Source organism: Onychomys torridus, chromosome 13 (genome assembly GCF_903995425.1).
Source record: "Onychomys torridus chromosome 13, mOncTor1.1, whole genome shotgun sequence".
NCBI lineage: Eukaryota > Metazoa > Chordata > Mammalia > Rodentia > Cricetidae > Onychomys > Onychomys torridus.
The window spans coordinates 54319457-54339913 of NC_050455.1; the positions used below are offsets into that span (position 1 = coordinate 54319457).

General features: G+C 45.1%; 1 protein-coding gene across 1 annotated transcript; it reads right to left on the minus strand.

The window, feature by feature from the left end:
- Positions 1–1956: 1956 nt before the first annotated feature.
- Cplx4 (complexin 4) lies at positions 1957–16748 on the minus strand. The gene is made up of 3 exons (XM_036204358.1): positions 16582–16748; positions 14185–14272; positions 1957–2184 (listed from the first exon to the last, which is right to left on the minus strand). The coding sequence occupies exons 1-3, from the start codon at positions 16746–16748 to the stop codon at positions 1957–1959; spliced, it is 483 nt and encodes a 160-aa protein (XP_036060251.1).
- Positions 16749–20457: the final 3709 nt, after the last annotated feature.

Here is a 20457-nt window from a genome sequence, read left to right on the forward strand (position 1 = left end):
TATAAGAAAGCCAATCTTTGTGCCACCCAGCAGCTGCTCTATTAAATAATTAGACAGTGTTTTATGTTACAACAAAATGTACAAATCCTGGGCTGACATGGCACCTCTCCCCCAGCCCAGCCCACCACCCCATTGATCATAGGACTGAGACGGGCATCAACTAAATGTGTCATTTAAAACTACATTGTAAAGTTTCTTATATAAAATGAATCACAACTCATACGAATTCTGATAGGAGATGGGTGTGGTTTTAGAGTGTGTCCATGGTATGAGGGGCTGTGGCTAGCCACAAGGTGAATCCACTCAAACATGGCACCAATATTCTCCAGGAATTTCTGAGCAGAGCTAAACAAAGGGCCATCGGTTCTGAACGTTACTACTTGGTTTTATTTGCTTGCTTTCATTACATGAAGCTGCATCATATATACTGTATCCATGAACCCAGGTATGTACCCATGTTTTTTTTTTTTTATCTTATTACCCTCTAATAGAGAATTTCTTCTTGAGAAAATGGTTCTCTACACTTATTTGTGTCCTATGAATAGATTAACTGAAAATCTCCTTTTATGTTGTTTTGGTTGGTGTTGGCTAAACGGCTCTAAGCATTTCAGAGGCAAATCTTTGATTCACTGTCTTTGAAATAGCTGATGTTAGGAAAAAGACATGGATGCCTACCCAGAAAACTAGCTCAGCATGTCAGTGGAATGTCCTGGAAGGTAGGTTGAAGGGTGGGATTTAGAACAACAGGAAGAGATATGGGGAGGGAGGAGCTAAATGGAAAAAGAGAGGCTTCTTGACTGAAGTTCTTAGTGTGTTAGTATTGTCTGTCTACCCTGTGCGACCACTGCTACCAGAGTTCAGACAGAGTCAACTCACAGGTAGCAATAGCTGTCCAAGCATGCCTCAACCCTGAACTTTGCCTCCTTCAAGGTCATTCTGCACCTGCTGATGCGCCCCCCCCCCCCAGTACAGAGGGCTGGGGAAGTCTGCTTTCTGCCTCTGCTTCTCGTTTTTGACCACATCTGTAACTACCACCACCACTTGGCTGAAATCGTGTCTACTACAGCTTAGATAGACAATGTCCCCTGAAAGGATCATGTGTTGGGGTCTTGTCCTCCAGCTGGTGGACTTCACTGGGACAATGACAAATGGTTATTGGCAAATTTTGGGTTGCCAATATGAAGTGTCCATTTAGTGATTTTTTTTTTTTTTTTTTTTTTTGAGATTCTGGAAGCCTTAGGTGGTAGGACTTAGATGATGACAGTGGATTGCTGGGTGTTTCTAGTCCCTGGCTCCCCACTCCATCCTCTCTCCTTCCTTCTCAATCCCATGGAGCTGAGCAACCATGAGCTCAGTAAGTCTTTCTTCTCTTTACTGTTTTTATGTCAGATATTTGGTCACAGAAACAAAGTGACTTGCACAGTGTCTAAGAGCCAAATTTAAGAAAAACCATCATGGATATCAAGGATGCTGGGAGTAAGAGGCGGTGTGATGTTTGATTGCTCTGTCACCTGGAGTCTTGCTACTAGGTGACTACCCTTTCCTCCATGCCTTTCTCTGTAGGTACCTAGCAACACTCCTACGGTTGGACATCGTGAGACCCTGCGCACTAAGAAGAAAGTTGGAGAGGAAATGCAACTTGATTTTGTTTGATTCCTTCTGGCTGTCCTAAAGATTGTTAACCAGAGGGCTCTGTACCATAATTGTAGCTGATATTTCCTAGTTACTCACAGCTATAATGACAAGGAAAGTGTGTTCCCTGATGCAAGGGCTAGTTAGTGCTCTGCCAGGGACATCAAGATCGACGGAATGGTTGTCTACGTGTTTGTAGACAGCTTGATCATTATGGCTTCCCTAAATGTATTTGCTGTCTTATGATGCACTATGGCCATTCCCCCACCCCAGGAGACCTGTCTTCCTGCAGGCACCCCTCCCCCCCAACTACCACACCACCCCTCACATCACAGAACACTTCTGTTCTGCTGATTGCTTGATTTCTGTGAAAGTGGCCTGTGCCTTTTCTTTAATGGTCTCCAAGTCCATGTTCTGGAGGTTCTGCAACTGCCCCAGGATAGAATCCTTCTCCTCTTCCTCATCTTGGTCTTCATCTACCATCTTTCGAAGATCTTCTGGCAAATCCACATCATCCCCAGCCAATTGGATCTGTGTCTCATCGATTTCACTCTGTGTGAAAAGTATAAGAGAAAGAAACGGATGGAGAAAAGACTCTGAAATTGGCCAACTGGATAACCAGCTGGATGAAATGGAAAAGCAGTGTAAAAATAAAGGCCTGTCAGGAATGAGGGATGGCAGCAGCAAGCTTTTGTCGTGCTGTGGCCCTGAACCTGGAGGCAGTGGCAGTGACTGCAGCTCCGTGGTGGGAGGTCCTTGCCTCTATGCATCTTGGGCTGACTAGAGCCTTCTAACCCCGAAGTTTCCCAACTGTGCTCCCGAGGCAAGCAGCCCTGGCATAATAGAAATAGAAATTCTGTGATCTTACCCCAGACCTACTGGATCAGAAACCCTGGTGATGGTACCCATAAATGGAAGTCCAGAAGTGCGCTCTCTCTCTCTCTCTCTCTCTCTCTCTCTCTCTCTCTCTCTCTCTCTCTCTCTCTGATTCTACTTTTATTTTATGTATATGGGGTTTTCTCTAATTGTATGCATTTGGATCATGTGTATGAAGTGTCTGGGACTGGAATTACAGATGTTTTTGAGCCACCGTGGTGTGGCCTCCATAGGCACATGCCTACCTGGTGCCTATGGAAGCCAGAACAGGACATTGGATCCCCTGGAACAGAAGTTACAGACTGTTGTGAATCCCCATGCCATGTAGGTGCCAGGAACTGAACGTAGGTGTTCTGTAAGAGCAGCCGATGCTCTTAGCATGGAGCTGCGCCTCCAGCCCAGAAGCCCCCTTTGGATGTACACAGAAGCCAGAGGTCCATCCCAGCTCTTGTTCAGAGCAGCTCTATACATCCTGCACAGCCTGCACGCCTCATGCCCTGACTTGTGAGTTTGACTGACCCCCACTCTAGGAGTGGCATTTGAGTTGGCAGTGACTATCCGTGACTCCATTAGTTCAATCTTTATATTTTAGTGGCAACTTCTGCTTAGCAATCACTCCTTCCTTCCTGCTGTCCTGGACCCCCCTCAGGGATACAGACTCATGTCTAACCCGCCCTTGGCTCCCCAGTGTTCGGAGATTAGTGTGGCACGTAGCCTGTGTGTGTTATAGGTGCGGTTCCTTTTTGGCACTCTGGTGACTGGCTCTATTGCCAAGTAACCCGGCTGCAGCAGGATTTTCTAGTGTACTGTTCCTGGGTCCCTGCCCTTTATCTGGTCGTACTCTTAGTAATGAGAGAAAGCTAATGAAAATAAAAACGTTCCTCTGGGAAAGGTTCATGTGTCCCAGATGACAGCTCTCAAAACATTTTCTATTAGGTTGGAACATATGGTGAACTTTATTTCAGGACTACAGAGGGAGTTAAAGGGCATTAGAAAGGGTGATGATGGAAAAGGCCCGTGTTAGTGCCCACCCTGTAGGTTTTGTTCAGCCTTATACTTGCTGCTAAAGCTCATGAAGTCACTCGTGGTCATATACCTTTTAATCAGGTCACACTGATTTGACTGAGGGCGGATTAGAATCTGCCGAGTTCCTTGGTAAAGTTAATACCTAAGGGAGATGGAAATGCCCCTCGCCTGGGGGCCCAGCGGAGATGATCAGAAACCAGTTGTCACAAGAGCTTGGAGGGACATGGTGGCTGAAGTCTTCCCCCAGCTCTGATGATCTTCCCTAGGTGAGCCTGGGGATGTGGAACCCAGCAACCTTTCCCTAGGGGCTCAGCTATCTCCCTCCAAGTAGAAGGGCAGCAAATCTGGCTCTAGAACGAGCTTGCGTGGCAGGCGCTTGAAGCCTTTGCGGGAGATGCTCCCCATATAGGCCCTCTCTATAGACCTCCAACTCAGCCTCTGGAGATAACATAGCCAGACCAGCCCTGCACTTGGCAGGTGACGTGGTCCCTCCCAGTGCCTAACAGATTAATTAGTTCCTACTCAGAGCATTGTGAGAGTAATTAGTAAATCCCCAGGGGCTCCCAGCCAATCTTGTGTTTCTATTTCTTTCTATTTACCTCTCCTAATGGCCTGCTTTCCTTCTAGATTATCCTCTGGGCCTTTCTGCTGGAGTAGGGAGAAAAAGACTTCATCCAATTCCCTCTGAATTCCCGCAAAACAGGACCATTGTAACCCCCAATCAAATGTAAATGGTTGAAAAGATGATCCTGGGGGTCCTGGCCCTTCCCCTATGATTGAGAGTAAAATCTCTGCACATGTCAGCAGGTCGGACTCTGGACAGAGTGACCACTGTGGCCTAGAGGTTTAGGCATTAGAAGCCAAGGGGAAGCATATGTGTGCCAGCCAGCCCATGCTATGAAACACCAGATCTACTCTACTCACAAGGAGCAGGGGTCTCCCGGCTCCAACTGCCTGGATAACCTTAGCACAAAGCATCCCTCTTAAACACCCAAGAAAGTGTCTTAAAGGCTTCTTCCCTCATCCGCTTGTCCAGGGAAGATGGAATGTTGGGATCCACCTGGCAATGTGGAGGAGGATCTCCATCCCCCCACTTCCACCAAAGATGCTCTCACAAACAGGACTCCCTCTGGTATCAACAGCATCCCTGGGGCCTTCCTAAACGAGAATTCTTGGGTCCCACCCAGAGCTGCTGATCCAGACACTTCGGCCAGACTGAGTTTGATCCAGCCCCCAGGGTTTCTGGTGCTACTCAAGCCTGGGGCCCACCACTTCACACTTCTTGAAGGTGGGATGCACCTTGCTCACCTTTCTTCTCATAGTCCAGAGGAGCCTGATGTGGGGACATAGAACATACCTGTTATTGGCCTCAGAGAGCCTACAGCATCCTCTTCCCCGTGACCAGTTCTGATCTCAAAGCTATCCACTCATCCTTACACTCTTACTGGGAGTCAAGGTCATCAGCTGGAGAGTCCAGTTGCCTGGTGAGATGGCAAGCTACTGGCTTACATGGTGTGTGAGCTGCACTACCATTCCCAACCTTTCAGAAATCTATTTCCTCTACATACACCGAGGTTCCTGTTGTTTGCCTCTGAGTTGCAGGGGATTGTTGGATGATCGCTGGTCCTAGAGCTAGGGCTGGCTTAGTGGGTGACATTTGTAAAGTCTGTAGCCTCCAACTGTCCCCCTCTAAGGTGGCCTCAGCACATGGAAGGCTGAAGGGCTGGCAGTCAAAGACCTGGGGTCAAGTCCCAAATCTGTCAATCACTCTGTGATCTGGGGTACCTTATTTTCCATGTCCAAAGTTGAGTGAGAAAGCCACTCAGAGTATATTGAATAAGACATGTCATGAAAACCCCCTGCCCCAAGCTTCCAGCCCTGGACAAAGGGTAGTAGTGGTTAGGAGTATGTCAGAAGGTGAGAAGCTCTGTGTTTAAGTTTCTGCTGAAGGGTCCTCAGGAGAGAGAAGGCCTGAGATAGACTGAGAGAACACTCCCGGGAGCCAAGGCCACAAGAACTAGGAGAGTGAGTAGGGTGGATGGAGCAGACACTGAAGCCTTGTTTCCACCTCCCCCAAGGAACTGCCTGCTGGTGGGACCTTGTCTACTTCCCGGACGGTGACTGTTTTATCCAGACTTTACTGCCCATTGACAAATCTTAGATTGGGAGACCATGAATATTCTGACACTGTTCACACTTCAGGAAAGGCAGCCATGCCTCAATACAGCCCCCTTTATGAAAGTACAGGTACAGACAAGAACCAGAATCGCTGTGGGGCTGGAAGGAGCTCTGGGAGGGAGGAGGACCGAGAGTCTAAAGGGCTCAATGAGTAAGTCAGTATACAATCAACGCACTCCGGTCATACTTCCCTCTCAGAGGCTGTTTTGTTGATATGATTTCTAGAAATATATCCCCATTCATTTCCTTCAATTTTTTTTTTTTTTTGACAGCACTCATTTTGCCCAGGCTTGCCTTGAACTCACTATGTAGCTAAGGGTGGCTTTGAATTCCTGATTCTGCTGCTTCTACTACTCAAGTGCTGGAATTAAAGGTGTGTGCCGCCACACCCAATTTATTATTGTTGTTGTTGTTATTGTTACCGAGACAGGGTTTGGCCCTGCAGCATGCTGGTCTGGTTCTTACTATGGAGCCTGGCTGGCCTTAAACGTTGGGCAAGCCTGCTGTCCCAGTCTCCCAAATAAGTGTTGGGATTACAGACAAGTATCAACTGGCTGGTTGTCAATTCTAGATATCACCTTGGGGCATTTGTTTTTGTTTTGTTTGTTTTGTTTTTCTGAGATAAGATTTCTCTATATAACAGTTCTGGCTGTCCTAGAACTCGCTCTGTATACCAGGCTGTTCTCGAACTCACAGAGATCTGCCTGCCTCTGCCTCCTGAGTGCTGGGATTAAAAGCGTGCGCCATCACCACCTGGTTATCCTTGGGACATTTTTAGTGCAGCTTAGTATAAACTATTTCTATGCAAGCTGACCATCTTAATCTCTTAATTTTCACCAGATTTATAGGCTTTGTTACCAGGCTAGATACCCTGTTATTTAAACAACCCCATATTCTGTTAGTGTCCTTCCCTATGACTGACCCCTTACCCAAGAGTATGCATAACCCTGGATCTCAGACTTCATCTTCTCTGAGTTTTGCCCCTTCATCTCTGATCACACTTGAGATAAGGTAATGTCATCTCAGATGGTTCTGCCTTCATGAAGCTGAGTGTGGCTAAGCCAATAATACCTGTTTGATGTGAGGGAGATCTGGTTCCATTTGAGGCTTGTTCATTTATTTTGGGTGTGTGATATACCAAATAGCTGGATGGGCAGATGTTTCCTGACTAAGACATCATCACCTTTAGTCATTACTTCTTGCCACAGGTCCTGCAAGGCAGATGCTAGCAAAAGTGCCGTTTCCTGTGGGTGTGATGGCTTATGCCTATAATTCTAGCACTTAGAGGGCTGAAACATAAAGTTTCAGCTTGCCAACTTTTCAACTTGCCAAGAGTTCAAGGTCAGCCTGAACTACACAAGTACCAGACCAGTGGCACAGGTCATCATTTTCCTTGTTCGGAGTGTCTTTTTGTTGTTAATCCAGCATGGCTACCAGAATGGCCCGGCAGGATAATATGGTCTGTGGAGTCAAGTCAGTTTAGGCTCCCACCATACCGTATACAGGCTGTGTAATCTTGAGAAGTTGCTTTGCCTCTCTGAGTTGCAAGTCTACCTGACACCGACTGGCTTTGAAGGCTTCAGTGAGAAAGCTGGTGTGGCCGAGGACATCCTGCCTCTTTGTGTCTCAAGATGTCATGTCCCTCTGGACATTCAGTCTACTGCTGTTCAGGGGGCTGGGGAGAAGGAGCAAAGAGAACCAGGGCAGACAGGGGTGGGGTGGGAGGGGGGGGTGGCAAGGGGAGGGGACCTCACATGGTTTCCCTTTTGCCTATCAGCAGAAGCAGCTGCTGGAGGCAGGCTGGCTCAGTGCCTCAGACCCAGCAGAAGCACCAAGGACCTTTAATCCTAAAAAGACTACTGAAGAAGCCTTGAGCCATTTTTATTATGATATATTCTTTTAATGAAACAAATTTTAAACTAAATTATAGTGGAGTTTTTCAATATGACACATTGAAAGACTGCTGTGTTGAGAGACTTGAGCAAATGCCCTTCAAGAGGCAGACAAACACCAGGTGTAACTAAGTCGCACAGCTCAGCAGGGGGACAGCATGCTCTCCAGTGACTGACCCAGATTGACAATTCTGTTAATAGGATTGGGGCACACTGTGGAACTCTTTTCTCTTATTAATTTGGCCTGACTTACATATACATTCTGAGATGGCTGGAACAGGGCTCACTTTAAGAGAGAACCTTGTGGCTTTATTTAAAACATGTGACTTACTAAATAAGAAAAAAATATGACATTTGAATTGTAATATAAAGTAGTCCTTTGTTGTATACAATACTGTAATGTCCAATCCAGCCCTGTTCTTTGCATGAAAATGTATTTGAATGCTCTTCTTATGGCAGATTCTTTCTGATGTTTCTGATATGTTGTTCTTTGGATATGGGGTATTATTCTCTTTCTATTATCCCAACAACCATTCAATTGGCAGTAGTTCTCTCTCTCTCTCTCTCTCTCTCTCTCTCTCTCTCTCTCTCTCTCTCTCTCTGTGTGTGTGTGTGTGTGTGTGTGTGTGTGTGTATCTGTGTGTGTGTGTTCATGTGTATGCATGTATGAGTATTAATATGTGCATGTATCCTCAATTTCTACGCATCATGGCCCATGCTAGGCATCAGGACAAAGATGAAGTCTGTCCTGTTGAGAAGCACGTGGCACCTCTGACTATTTAAGATCCTAAGATGATATAAGGCAGTGGTTTTCAACCTTCCTAATGCTGTGACTCTTTAATACATTTCCTCATAAATTGGTGACCCCCAACCATAAAAATATTTTGTTGCTACTTCATAACTGTAATTTTGTTACTTTTTCGAATCTGTGTTTTCCAGTGGTCTTAGGTGACCCCCTATGAAAGGGTCATTTGTCTCAAAGAACCTCTGATATGAGGGATGTGCATCCAAGTAGGTGGACCTGGAAAAGGGTGACACAATCCCTCCTTCAGTGGGGATGAAGCCATAGAAAGTTTTGGAAGAAGTGATACCAAACCAACAATCTCCCCTAAAGGAAAGTGGGCGCAGGAATCAGGGTGCAGGTGAATGGAGCATGAATGGAACGTGGTGCAGTCTGTGGTTTCTTTGAAAAGCTGTAGTTAGCCTTTGGGGAAAACCCAAACAGAGAGGGTAGGAACCGGGTAAGAGCCACATTTTAGAAACCTCTTACCACAGTGACAAGGCTGCTGTCCTAACAGAGGGGCAAAATCAGGCAATGTGCACAGAGGATGAGCTGAGAGACTCTACAAGGTTAGAGTTGAGGGGACTGGGTGACTGAGGCTGGAACAACCTGAAGAGGCAAGTGTGATTTCCATATGTCAGCCTGGGGGTGGGTGACCATGATAACCACCAAGGAATGTGCAGCCTGGGTAGGAGCATGTTTATGGGGAATAGTGAGCAGGGTGTTTGGGTGTGAGCTTGTTCTCCCAGTGAGGTGACCCGGTAGTGACATTTAGGGAAGGGATGCAAGCTGGAACCGAGAGTCATCAATTAGTAGATGGCAGAGAAAACAATAGCCAGATGCAGCCATCCAGTAGAGTGCACAGACTTGAGGGAGAAGAGGAGCTGTCTCAAGGGAGAGGGCCAAGGGAGCATTCTGGAACACTCTAGAAAATGGGGAATTTTAGGGGGAATATAAAGAAAAAACTAGAGTTGGCGGTAAATCAGCAGAAGGGTAGATGGAGGAGAGAAGAGCGTGGCAGAAGTGACCACTGGTGCTAAGAAAACAAGGGGCTCAGAAGAGAGGGAAGTGTGGTGCGGACAGACCATTGACAGTCTACAGCAGCGGGTCACAACCACACAGGGTCTCCTAGCAGATATTTACATTATGACTCATAACAGTAGCAAAATTACAGTTAGGAGGTAGCACCGAAATAACTTTATGGTTGGGGGTCACAACATAGGAATTGTATTAAAGGGTCACAGCAGCATTAGGAAGGCTGAGAACCACTGAGCTAACGGAAGATGGAACCAGCAGGCAGGAACCAGGCCAGTGAAGGGATGTTCAGGTGAAAAGTGCTGCTTGTTTGTGTTAGTTGGGATGGAGGCAATTTCCTCTATGGAGTCCATAGAGAAGGAGACTCCGAAGGTGCAGAGTGAGGGGTCACTAAGGGGTAGAGGTGACCCTGCCTAACATAAACATGGGTGACATTAGGCATTTTAAATGCTCCAATGGTCTCTAACAAAACACCAGAGGAACCCAACACAGGCTCGGTGTGTGATGACGAACATTATGACAACTGGTATAGATGAATATATGTACATCCCTTAGAGCTCTGCAACGTGGTTACTGCATTTATTTGATGACTTATCTAACTACTGTAATCAACAGTGACCATCCAAAAGCCTATGCTGCTCCATTTTTAAGACTCACTAGTTTTTTTTCCAGCTAGCAACAGAGTGAAACCCTCTTTCCTAAGAAACACCAGGCAAGTAACCTCTTCGGAAAATACAGTTCTAATTCCTAAATGTGACACAGCCGTCCTCATTAAACCTGACAGCTCCTGGGAAGGCATTTTTCTCAAATCTGTTCCCTGTTTGGCTTTGGTGTGGGAACAGGTCTAAACTGACTCCTGCAGTTATATAACCATGGTGTTGGTGACCCTAGGACACTGAATGATGAGCCCAGGACGTGTCAAATTTGTTTAATTCCCATTGGACTGTTAATGCTCTACTCTGAGCACTCACCTTCCTTAGATGTCATCAGATAACACAGGGCTGCATATTGCTACAAATGTTGTGTGTAAGGAATGGTTGCTAGGGTAGAATCCAGCCATTCTCCAGCCAGGGTCACTTTCTTGGTTAGCCCACCTGTTCAGGGCTAATGTCTACCATTGTGGAGGAGGCAGTTTAGAGAGGGCAAGAATAGATGGGGACATGGAAAAGTACTGAGTGACAAGTAACTGTCCCAGTAAGCTTTGCAATCTTTCATAAACCTCTCCATTTCCATGCTCTTCAGGATCATGTATTGAGTGTGTGCCTATGGTGTGTGCATCTCTAGAAGTAAAAATAAATAAATAAATAAATCTGATAAAGAGTTAAAAGAACTCAGGTGCTGGGATGAAGGAGCTGAAGCCTGGTGGCCATCCTGGAACCCATATCTATTCTAGGAAGAGACCTTAGTGATTGTTGGGGGCTGTCCATGATGGCATGTTCCTCAGATGACCTTGCATGAGAAGCATGCAGGGACTAGGTTGCTAGGGGCCTTGGACATTCTCTATCAGAGAGTCAGTGACTGGAGTGCAGGGGGCAGGGGAGTGACATTTTTTGGCAATCCAGGGTCTCTGGCTTCTTAATGCAGCATCTACACATCTCTAGCTCAGATTCTGACTGTGGTGTTTTGAGAAGACTCCAAAGGTTCCAGTGGGAAGGGCTCTGTGGCACAGTTCAAGGAAAAAAAAAATGAAGATTTGCCTATAGTGTGTCAAACCCAGCAGGGTAGCCACTGGGACAAGCTGGCTGGGGACAATATTAGAACAAAAGTGTGGCCTTTGTAGCACCCCTACTTCATTCCCCCATCTTCTCTTGCAGTTTAATATTCCAATTCTGAAAGTTCATCCCCAATTAAAGTCATTGCAGAATCATGCCATCCTGGCTGTGAAAACGGGGAGAGCTGTTCCCAGGACTCTCTCCCAGTATGCCACAGGAAAATTAAAACGCACACTCTTGCCCTCAACAGTGAAAAGGTGAGCGTTCAAAAGGGAAACTCTCGTCCAGACAGTTGTTTTGCAAAGTCAGGGCTCTGCTTAAGAGACAGGGAGAGCCCTTAGGTGAATACCACTAGGGGGCACCTGGTGTTGGGGCTCATCCTTGTAGGCAGCCTCTGGGGGTGAGCTCCAAGCCTGCCGGTGGTGCCATCCAGAGCTGCTGTTCTGGGGGAGAGGGAACCATCACCCCAGGGCTGAGCTCAGCCTGAGTGTCTCCAGAGCTGCATCTGACCCTCTTGGGCTCTTGAGACTATGGCTCCCTAAAGCTATTTAGAGAGTGGGAAAGTGAAGATGTAACTTAGGAGGCAGAGGAGGCACCCAAGGGTGCAGCTAAATGGCATACACAAGGTGCCATGTGTTGAGGTTGGGACAGTCAGCTGTACCTGGTACTACATAGACTAAATGGAAGAGGACCTGATTTTTTTTTTCCTCACAGTTTTAAGCACTGTTTTTACAAAGTGCCATGCTGGATTCCAATTTTATATACTTTACAAAAAGCAGGCAATCCTATCATAAGCAGCGTCTGCAGTGTTTCTCACACCACTGAGAAATTCTTAAAACACCAGAGAGAATCAATTTTACAAAATGCAGCCATAATCTAAAAAACGCCACAGGGAGCTGAAAGGCAGCTTGCCAGTGAACGAACCGTGGGTGGACTTGAGTGAAATTCTTATCTGTGTATTTGGGGCTTAGGCAGCCAGGGAGGACCCTGCAAACCATGAGGGATTCTGAAGGCTGAGGAATCTCTGGTGGGAGTAGAACTCAGTGGCTTGTTCCTAAAGGGTCAGGCAGTAGGGCAGTCAGGTTACCCAAATGTTTTCGTATAGTTTTTGTTTGTTTGTTTGGTTTTTGGTTTTTCAAGACAGGGTTTCTCTGTATAGCTTTGGTGCCTGTCCTGGATCTTGCTCTGTAGACCAGGCTGGCCTCGAACTCCCAGAGATCTGCCTGGTTCTGCCTCCCAAGTGCTACGATTAAAGGCATGCACCACTGCCACCTGGCCTTAGTATAGTTTTAAAACAGGTAGTTTAGAAATTGCCCTCAGTTGTATGGTAGCTAAAAGAACAAGCACCAATACTGTACATACAGGGACCGGTGTTCAAATCCTTTTGTGTTTTATTCTTGATCAGGAGGCCTGGGGTGCAACCGGTTCTGCAACTCACTAGGCACACTCAGACCTGGTTTTCCTGAACCCCCTTAACTCTCCTGAACTGAGAGAGTTTTTATCTTGGGTGTATAGGGAGGTGACAGCATGCAGTTAGATGACCTCCCAGGCCTCCTCTGCAGGACTCAGGAAAACAATTAGCAGACGGCCTGGAGAAGGGACTCAATGGCTCAAGCACTTGCCACACGAGTGTGTAGGCCTGAGTTCAGATCCCCAGAGCCCATGTAAAGTAGGATGCTGTAATGTGTGCCTTGTAACTGGTACTCCTGTGGGGAGCTGGGAGGTGGAGATAGGACAATTTCCACAAGCTCACAAACCAGCTAGCCTGGCATATGCAGAGACAAATGAGACACTGTCAAACAAATGGAAATGACTAGCAACAAGGGAGGTTACCTTCTGACCTCCACACAAACCCCTGGCACATATGCATACACACAAACTTATGGCACATATGCATGCACACAACGCCCTGGCACATATGCATACACACAAACCCCTGGCACCTATGCATACACACAAACTCATGGCACCTATGCACACACACAAACCACTGGCACCTATGCATACACACAAACCCATGGCACCTATGCATACACACAAACCCATGGCACCTATGCATGCACACAAACCCATGGCACCTATGCATGCACACAAACCCATGGCACCTATGCATGCACACAAACCCATGACACCTATGCATGCACACAAACCCATGGCACATATGCATGCACACAAACCCATGACACCTATGCATGCACACAAACCCATGGCTCATATGCATGCACACAAACCCATGGCACATATGCATACACACTTGCGCATGGACTGGAAACTGAAACAATCAGGTGAAGGGGAAGTTTCCAAGCACTGTGCACTGGAATGATATATCTGAGTCATGTGCCATACCATGTCAATACATCCTCTTTCCACTAGCCAGGGACACATTGGACCACAGCGACCTCTCAAAAGGTCTGAGATGGAGAAGATGATGCCAGGAGAAAGTTACCACTACTCTATCATCTCCCAAAGAGAGAGACCGAGTGTCCCTTTTCAACAGAGGCAGGAAGCTTAGGGAGTAGGACACTGGCTTGGGGTAGGAAGGCTCTTCTTTGCCCTGTGCCTGTATCTTCTGCTATAAGATGGAGGTAGAAACAGGCCCTAAGTGAATTAATATATGTGAAATACAATGCCCAACACTTAGAAAGAACTTAACAAATTTCAGCTATGACATTGTCTTCATTGTGTATGGATGTATAGGGGTTCTGTAACAAGAAGACCCTGTCTCACATAAGGACCAGTACCAATGCTGTCTTCTGTCCACATTTAAGCCATTTCATGTGCATGTCCACATTCATACACACAAATGTGCACACATGAGTCACACACACACACACACACACACACACACGAATCTCATTTACCAGTATTCATGTTTTTTGAGTCAAACAAGAATTTTATAGAAATTAAACCATCTTCACAAACTTCTAGTTCAATGCTCTTTTTACAATAGCATGTATATAAATTAGGACATACACTTATTCATCAACCATGATCTTGCTAATAATCAAACATTCTCCATTTTTTATTAAGGCACAAGGAGACATTTTCTTACCTTTGGGAGCCTATATTTGTCTCTGAGGTGGACTCGGAGGCATGCTCTCTCTGCCTTTTTCTGAGTAAATGCAGCATCTCTCTCCATCCTAAAAAAAAAAAAAAAAAAGGTAAGATAGGAGACAGCGTCATAGAAGATAGAGAGCCCCATATATTCCAGCTGGTCCTCAGGAAGCAGGACCCTGGATCATGCTTGATTGCCACTGACTACTGACATTTGGCAAAATGTAGACTTTCTCCTCCAAGTTCCCAACATCTGCTTCTCTTTTACTATCATGATGGTGCTCCAACACTCTGGACCTCTAAGTCCTCAGGCAACCGGGGCCTGGAAATGTCTCCAAGAAGGAAACAGAGAACATCAGAGTGATGACTGTGTGGTCCTGGACCCTGAGCATCAGTATTACCTACAGGGAGGGCAGATTCCACATGTGTTCCTCCTCTGCTGCTGCCTCAAAATCTGGGGAGACTGCATTTCTAATAAACCCCTCCCTGAGCACTTACAGAAGCAAACAGACAAGGTGTTCTATTCCAGGACTGAGACATTCTTTGGAGGTGCCTGTGGTGTTTGGAGACAGGATGCCAAGTTGTCTCCCATCACTGTCCCGGCTGCCAGGCCCCAGTGACCGTGTTCCCTTCCCTAGTCAGAAGCACTACCTACAAATGAAGTAGCCTCAGATTCCCATCATGCCTGCTCTATGGATGACCTGATTCAGAGGTTCTCAATCCATGGGTCATGACTCTTTTTGGGGGGGGTCATATATCAGATATCCTGCATCTCAGATATTTATATTATGATTCACCACAGTAACAACATTGCAGTTATGAAGTAGCCATGAAAATACTTTTATGGTTGGGGGTCATCACAACATGAGGGGCTGTATTAAAAGGGTCATAGCATTAGGAAGGTGGAGAACCACTGACCTGACTGAATCCATGATTAGGGCCAATTTGAAATGGACTGCCTGGGTCTTGATGACCTACACAAAAGCATAAAGCTTTGGGAAATGTGTGCAAAGCTCATAAGAACTGCTTCCTTTCTTAGTTGCCCACACAAGTGAATGATTAATGCTGAATTTATCCAAAGGCACTGTCTACCGGGGTATTGGGACAGACCACGTTGGATAAATGAAGTTTCTCTGGAGAGCTGGGATGGAGACTGAGAAAGACGGAGACTGTGACTTGAAGTATGACAAGGGAGCTTGAAGGCCATTGGCTGGCCCTTTCCATTGCCCTGTGGTCTAGGTCACAGAAGGCTCCCTGATTGAGAGCTGGCTGCTGAGGAGACTGGAAAGCAGCATTGTGGCCCTGGTCACTAGACCAAAGGGAGGCCTCATAAACGCTTTCTGCTTATGGACTCTGTGGGGGCATCTTTGCACAAAGCATTATTTACACGAAAATAAATCCTGTTTTCAGTTTCGAGGTGAAATTTGGCTTTTTAATTTTTTTTTACTTGAAGCTGTGGAGTAATCCTAACCATCACACAAAAGGCTGACTTTGAAGACAGGCACACCTAAAGCAAACAGCCAGATTACATGACCGATCATTGTGCCTTAGAGTCAAGTGTTCTTGATCCAATTCCACCTCCAGAACGTTCTGGAATAGGCGTGAGACAACATTGTGTTCAACCTTCTAATTCTTAGAGAAATAGGAAAAAGTGATTTATCCAAGAGGTTAATGCCCTACCATGTGGGCAGAAAGTAGATCCTTCCCATACAATATTTTATTAGGAAAACTTTCACACATATAGGAAACTTGAAAGAACTTTAGATTGAAAGCCACATTTCAATAACCTAGCCTCTCCATTTCGAATCTCATGTTTTAGCACATACCTACCATTCTATTCATTTATTCATTTTACTTTTTTGATATATTTAAAGCTGCAAATGTCACCTCCCCAGAACACTTCAGCATGCATATTATCATCTGGATTTATATATTTATTTATACTTCATCTCCTTTATTTTGAAGAAAAAAAATTCAATTTCCCAAACTTTAAAGGGTACCATTTGGTGATGCCCCTAAATGCCCACACCTGTGTAACCCCAAGCCTTTAATCAGAAAGATTAAAAAGACACACTCACCAGTTTTTTTGTTTTTTGTTTTTTCTTGACTGATTAAATCAAGGCTCATTACAAGTGTGCTTAAAACAGGAAGTGTTAAGCTGCGTTAAGCATGGCGGACAGGTTTGCTTAGAGCTGTCCACTTCCTTTTCTGTAGCACGCAGAGGTGGGGACACTACAGGACTGCTTTAGCAGAACCAGCTTTCCTCCGGCTGGAGGAAAAGGGGTCAAAGGAAAAGCACCCTTGGAAGCCAAGAGCCATCAGCCTGGGCACCGAAGGCTTGCACTGGGATGGACCCTTTGCTCTCTCTACAGGGGATCGGAGTCACGGTACTCACTTCTCTTCAATCATCTGCTTCTGGTATTCCTCATATTCCTCTCTAGTCATCCCTTGTGCTGCTGCGGGGTCCGAGGTCCCTCCTTCTTCCTTCTTTTCTTCAGACCCACCTCCAAATCCTAAATTCTTTACCTGGTTACTTATCATATTTTTCACAAAGAAAGCCATGGTCTCTCTGCCTTAGAGAACCGAAACCCAGTCAAAGCCTGGCAGTAAACAAACCAAAGCAAACCCTCCAAATGTCCTCAACCACAGCCACACATTTGGGAGCGAAGGATTTGCACAGCCTCCTCTGCCCAAGGGCACAGTGAGACGGGAGAGTGCTTTTGCTAGTGGTAAGCTGGATTAGAGGGTGAACTCTTAGCAAAGAGGCAGATGGTTCCGATTACTAAAGACCGCAGTCAGATGCAACCTTCTGCCTTATGATTAATACACTCAGCTAATTTCACCGGGCAGAAAGCCCACCCATTCTCTGCTCCGCTTTCCTTAGCCATCTAAATTTTATTTTATTTTTTATTTATTTATTTTTGGTCAGAGCTGAAGATTGAGCACAAGGCCTTGTGTATGCCAGGCCAGCATACTACTGTTGAGCAATGCTCCCATCCCCTGAAGTTCAAATTATATAGACAACAGGGCTTCATGAAGAGTCCCATTCCAATTACATTAATTGGAGACAACTGATTATATGGCTACTGTGGAATTCCCACATCCCAGCTCTGGAGTACAATATCCTGTTGCAAATAGTCCAGTGAGATTCAAATCCCTGAATGCTTTATTAAGCAGAGGTAATGCTTTTGATTCATCAATGCATTTGATCTCACTGGGATCTAAGTTGTAGGCAAGCACTGCTTTGGGGGTCAGTCCGGTTTTGTCCAGCATCACTGGGAATGCTGTCTCACATGCAAATACACAAACCAAGCAAGGGGGGGTCCAAGGGGTGAGCCAGGATCTTTAGTTCACCCAGGAAGATTTGCTTAGCTTCTACTGCATGGAAGTGCCACCCACTTTCCTGAGAAAGATATTTTGATACTTTAATTCAGAGACAGGAACCCACGTGAGTCAAGTCCTCGGTATGCATTCGGTCACTATCCTTTGCACACAGTGCACTTCCCGGGTGATGGGTTTTAACTCGACTACAGCCTCAGCAATGTTTTGTAGCAGTGCATTATCTATCTCTAGCTTTCTTCAATTCAGGTCAAGGTAAGAACTGAGCGTAACTAAGTCTTTAATCTGTCAGTTCTCAACCGGTGGGGCGTGACCCCCTTGGGGGTCTGACAACCCTTTCACAGGGGCCACATAACAGATATCCTGCACATCAGATAGTGACATTACAACTTATAACAGTATCAAAATTACAGTTATGAAGCAGCAACAAAAATAATTTTATATGTTGGGTCACCACAACATGAGGACCTGTATAAAAGGGTCGCAGCATTAGGAAGGTTGAGAACCATTGTTTTAATCTATGTTCGAATGTTTCTTATTAAAGAGCTGGGTGGTGGTGGGGGGACAGGAAACTTATTTGTAGTTCATGCCCATTATTTTGTCAGCAGGAACAGTCCTCGGGGCATAGGCCACCACCCCTAAGAGTGAGTAGAAATAGATAACCTGGGTTTTGTGTATAACATGCTCACTGTATATATTTAAGGCCTATTTTCCCTTCTCCTAATCTGGTTTTTTGTTTGCTTGTTTGTTTTGTTTTGTTTTTTTGTTTGTTTGTTTTTTCTTTCTTTCTTTTTTTTTTTTTTTTTTTTTTGAGCTGAGGATCAAACCCAGGGCCTTGCACTTGCTAAGCAAGCGCTCTACCACTGAGCTAAATCCCCAAACCTCCTAACTGTTTTAAAATGCTGCTCAAATAGCTTTGACATGAAAGACCACAATAGATAACATGGAGTAAATTTTTAGATTGAGCTCTGTCCTGAAAGCTAGAGCCAGCCAGGTTTTTAAAAATGAATTTTTAAAATGTATTCTTTAACTCCACTCAGTTTAATTCTTCTGCTGGGTTCCCTGAGCCGTGAGGGAAGGGATTTGATGGAGACATCCTGTTCAGGGCTGAGTGTTCCAAGGTCTCTCACTCTCTACATAATTATCTACTGGTGGGTCTCTGTATTTGTTTCCCTCTATTGAAGGAGTAAGCGTCTCTGGTGATGGCTGAGGAAGGCACATCTATGAATATAGCAGAGTGTCATTAGGAGTCATTTATTACTATGTTCTTTTAGTAGAACAGTTGTACTTGGTTTTCCCCTGGTTCCCTAAGCTATGTAGTCTCAGGTTCTTGGTCACACAAACAGTGTTGAGTATGGGTTCCATCTCATGGAACAGGCCATAAGTCAAATCAGATATTGGTTGGTTACTCCAAGCTTAAAGGCCATCATTGTAGATCAAAGGGTTTGTGGCTGGGTTCATGTTTACATTTCTCCTTTGGTGGAGTGCAGAGCACCTTCCTGTACCAAAGATGTTAGAACACAGGAGTGAAGGCTGTATGTAGGCACCAGCTCTACTTCTTGTTCAATGAGTTGTGTAGGTGTCTTCAGCAACAGTGCTGTGCGATCACTTTGTACAGAGCAACCTATAGTCTTGCCAACAACCTGGGTTGCTTGAGGATTCCACGGGACCCCTTTGACCAACAATTCAATTATGTGTAACCAATTCCCAGTATTGGAAGCTTCATTTGGTGGCAAGAGATGTCCATATGTGGTTCTGTATCCCCCATTAGTTGGTGATTTCATTTAGATCACCTTCATATGTGTATATATTCCAGAAAGCTTCTACTGTATTAGGTCTTCATACTACCCCTCCCCCCCAATGTGGCCCTTAATTTTAGCTATCTGCTTCTATATTCCCTCCATTGTCCCCTTCTTACCTACCCCTCCACGCATAATCCTCCATTCTAGTACTGCATTCCATCCATCCATAGCTATCTATGCTATTTCCCTTTCCTAGGGAGATCTGTCTGTCCACCATACCTGATCTCTATGATCCTATGGATTATAGCTTGCTTATCATTGACTTAACAGCTAATATACACATATAAGTGAATGTGTACTAAATTTGTCTTTCTGAGTTTGTGTTACTTTACTCAGGGTGATTTTTTTTTTCTAGGTCCATCCACTTACCTGTGAATTTCATGATTTCATTCTTTTTTAACAGTTGGGTTATATTGTATAGTGTATAAATGTACCACATTTTAAAAATCTATTCATCTATTGAGAGATATCTAGGTTGTTTCCAATTTCTGGCTGTTATAAATGAGAAGCAATGAACATGGCTGAGCAAGTGTCTCTGTGGTAGGATGATGCATCCTTTGGGTATATGCCCAAAAGTGGTATAGCTTGATCTTGAGGTCTATAGATTCCCAGATTCCCGAGGAACTACTATACTGATTTCCATAGTGGCTGTACAAGTTTGCACTCATTCCCACCAGCAATGGATGAGTGTTCCTCTTACTCCACATCCTTGCCAATATGAGCTGTTATTTGTTTTACTGATTTTGGCCATTCTGACTGGTGTAAGATGAAATCTCAAAGCAGTTTTGATTTGCATCTCCCTGATGAAAAGGATGTTGAACATTTGTTTTCCAGCCATTTGAATTTTCTCTTTTGAGAAATCTCTGTTTAGATCTGTATTCCATTTTTTAACTAGGTTGTTTTCTTGTTGTTGTTTATATATTTTTGATATTAGCCCTACATTGCACATGTAGTTGGTAAAAATCTTTCCCAATTCTGTAGCTGCCCACCTGTCACTTTATCCAAATGATGGTGTCCTTTGCCATGCAGAAGCATTTCAGTGTTATGAGGTCCCATTTATTAATTGTTGACCTTAGTGCCTATGTTAATGTATTCTGTTCATAAAGTATTTTCCTGTGCCAATGAATTCA

What these genes read in the sequence shown, in the direction of transcription:
- Cplx4 (XM_036204358.1), bottom strand. Translation starts at nt 16,748, where the DNA reads ATGGCTTTCTTTGTGAAAAATATGATAAGTAACCAGGTAAAGAATTTA. An exon ending in AAGCAGATGATTGAAGAGAA is followed by an intron (nt 14,273 to 16,581) that starts GTGAGTACCGTG and finishes TTTTTTTTTTAG; the next exon opens with GATGGAGAGAGATGCTGCAT. An exon ending in ACAAATATAGGCTCCCAAAG is followed by an intron (nt 2,185 to 14,184) that starts GTAAGAAAATGT and finishes CTTTTCACACAG; the next exon opens with AGTGAAATCGATGAGACACA.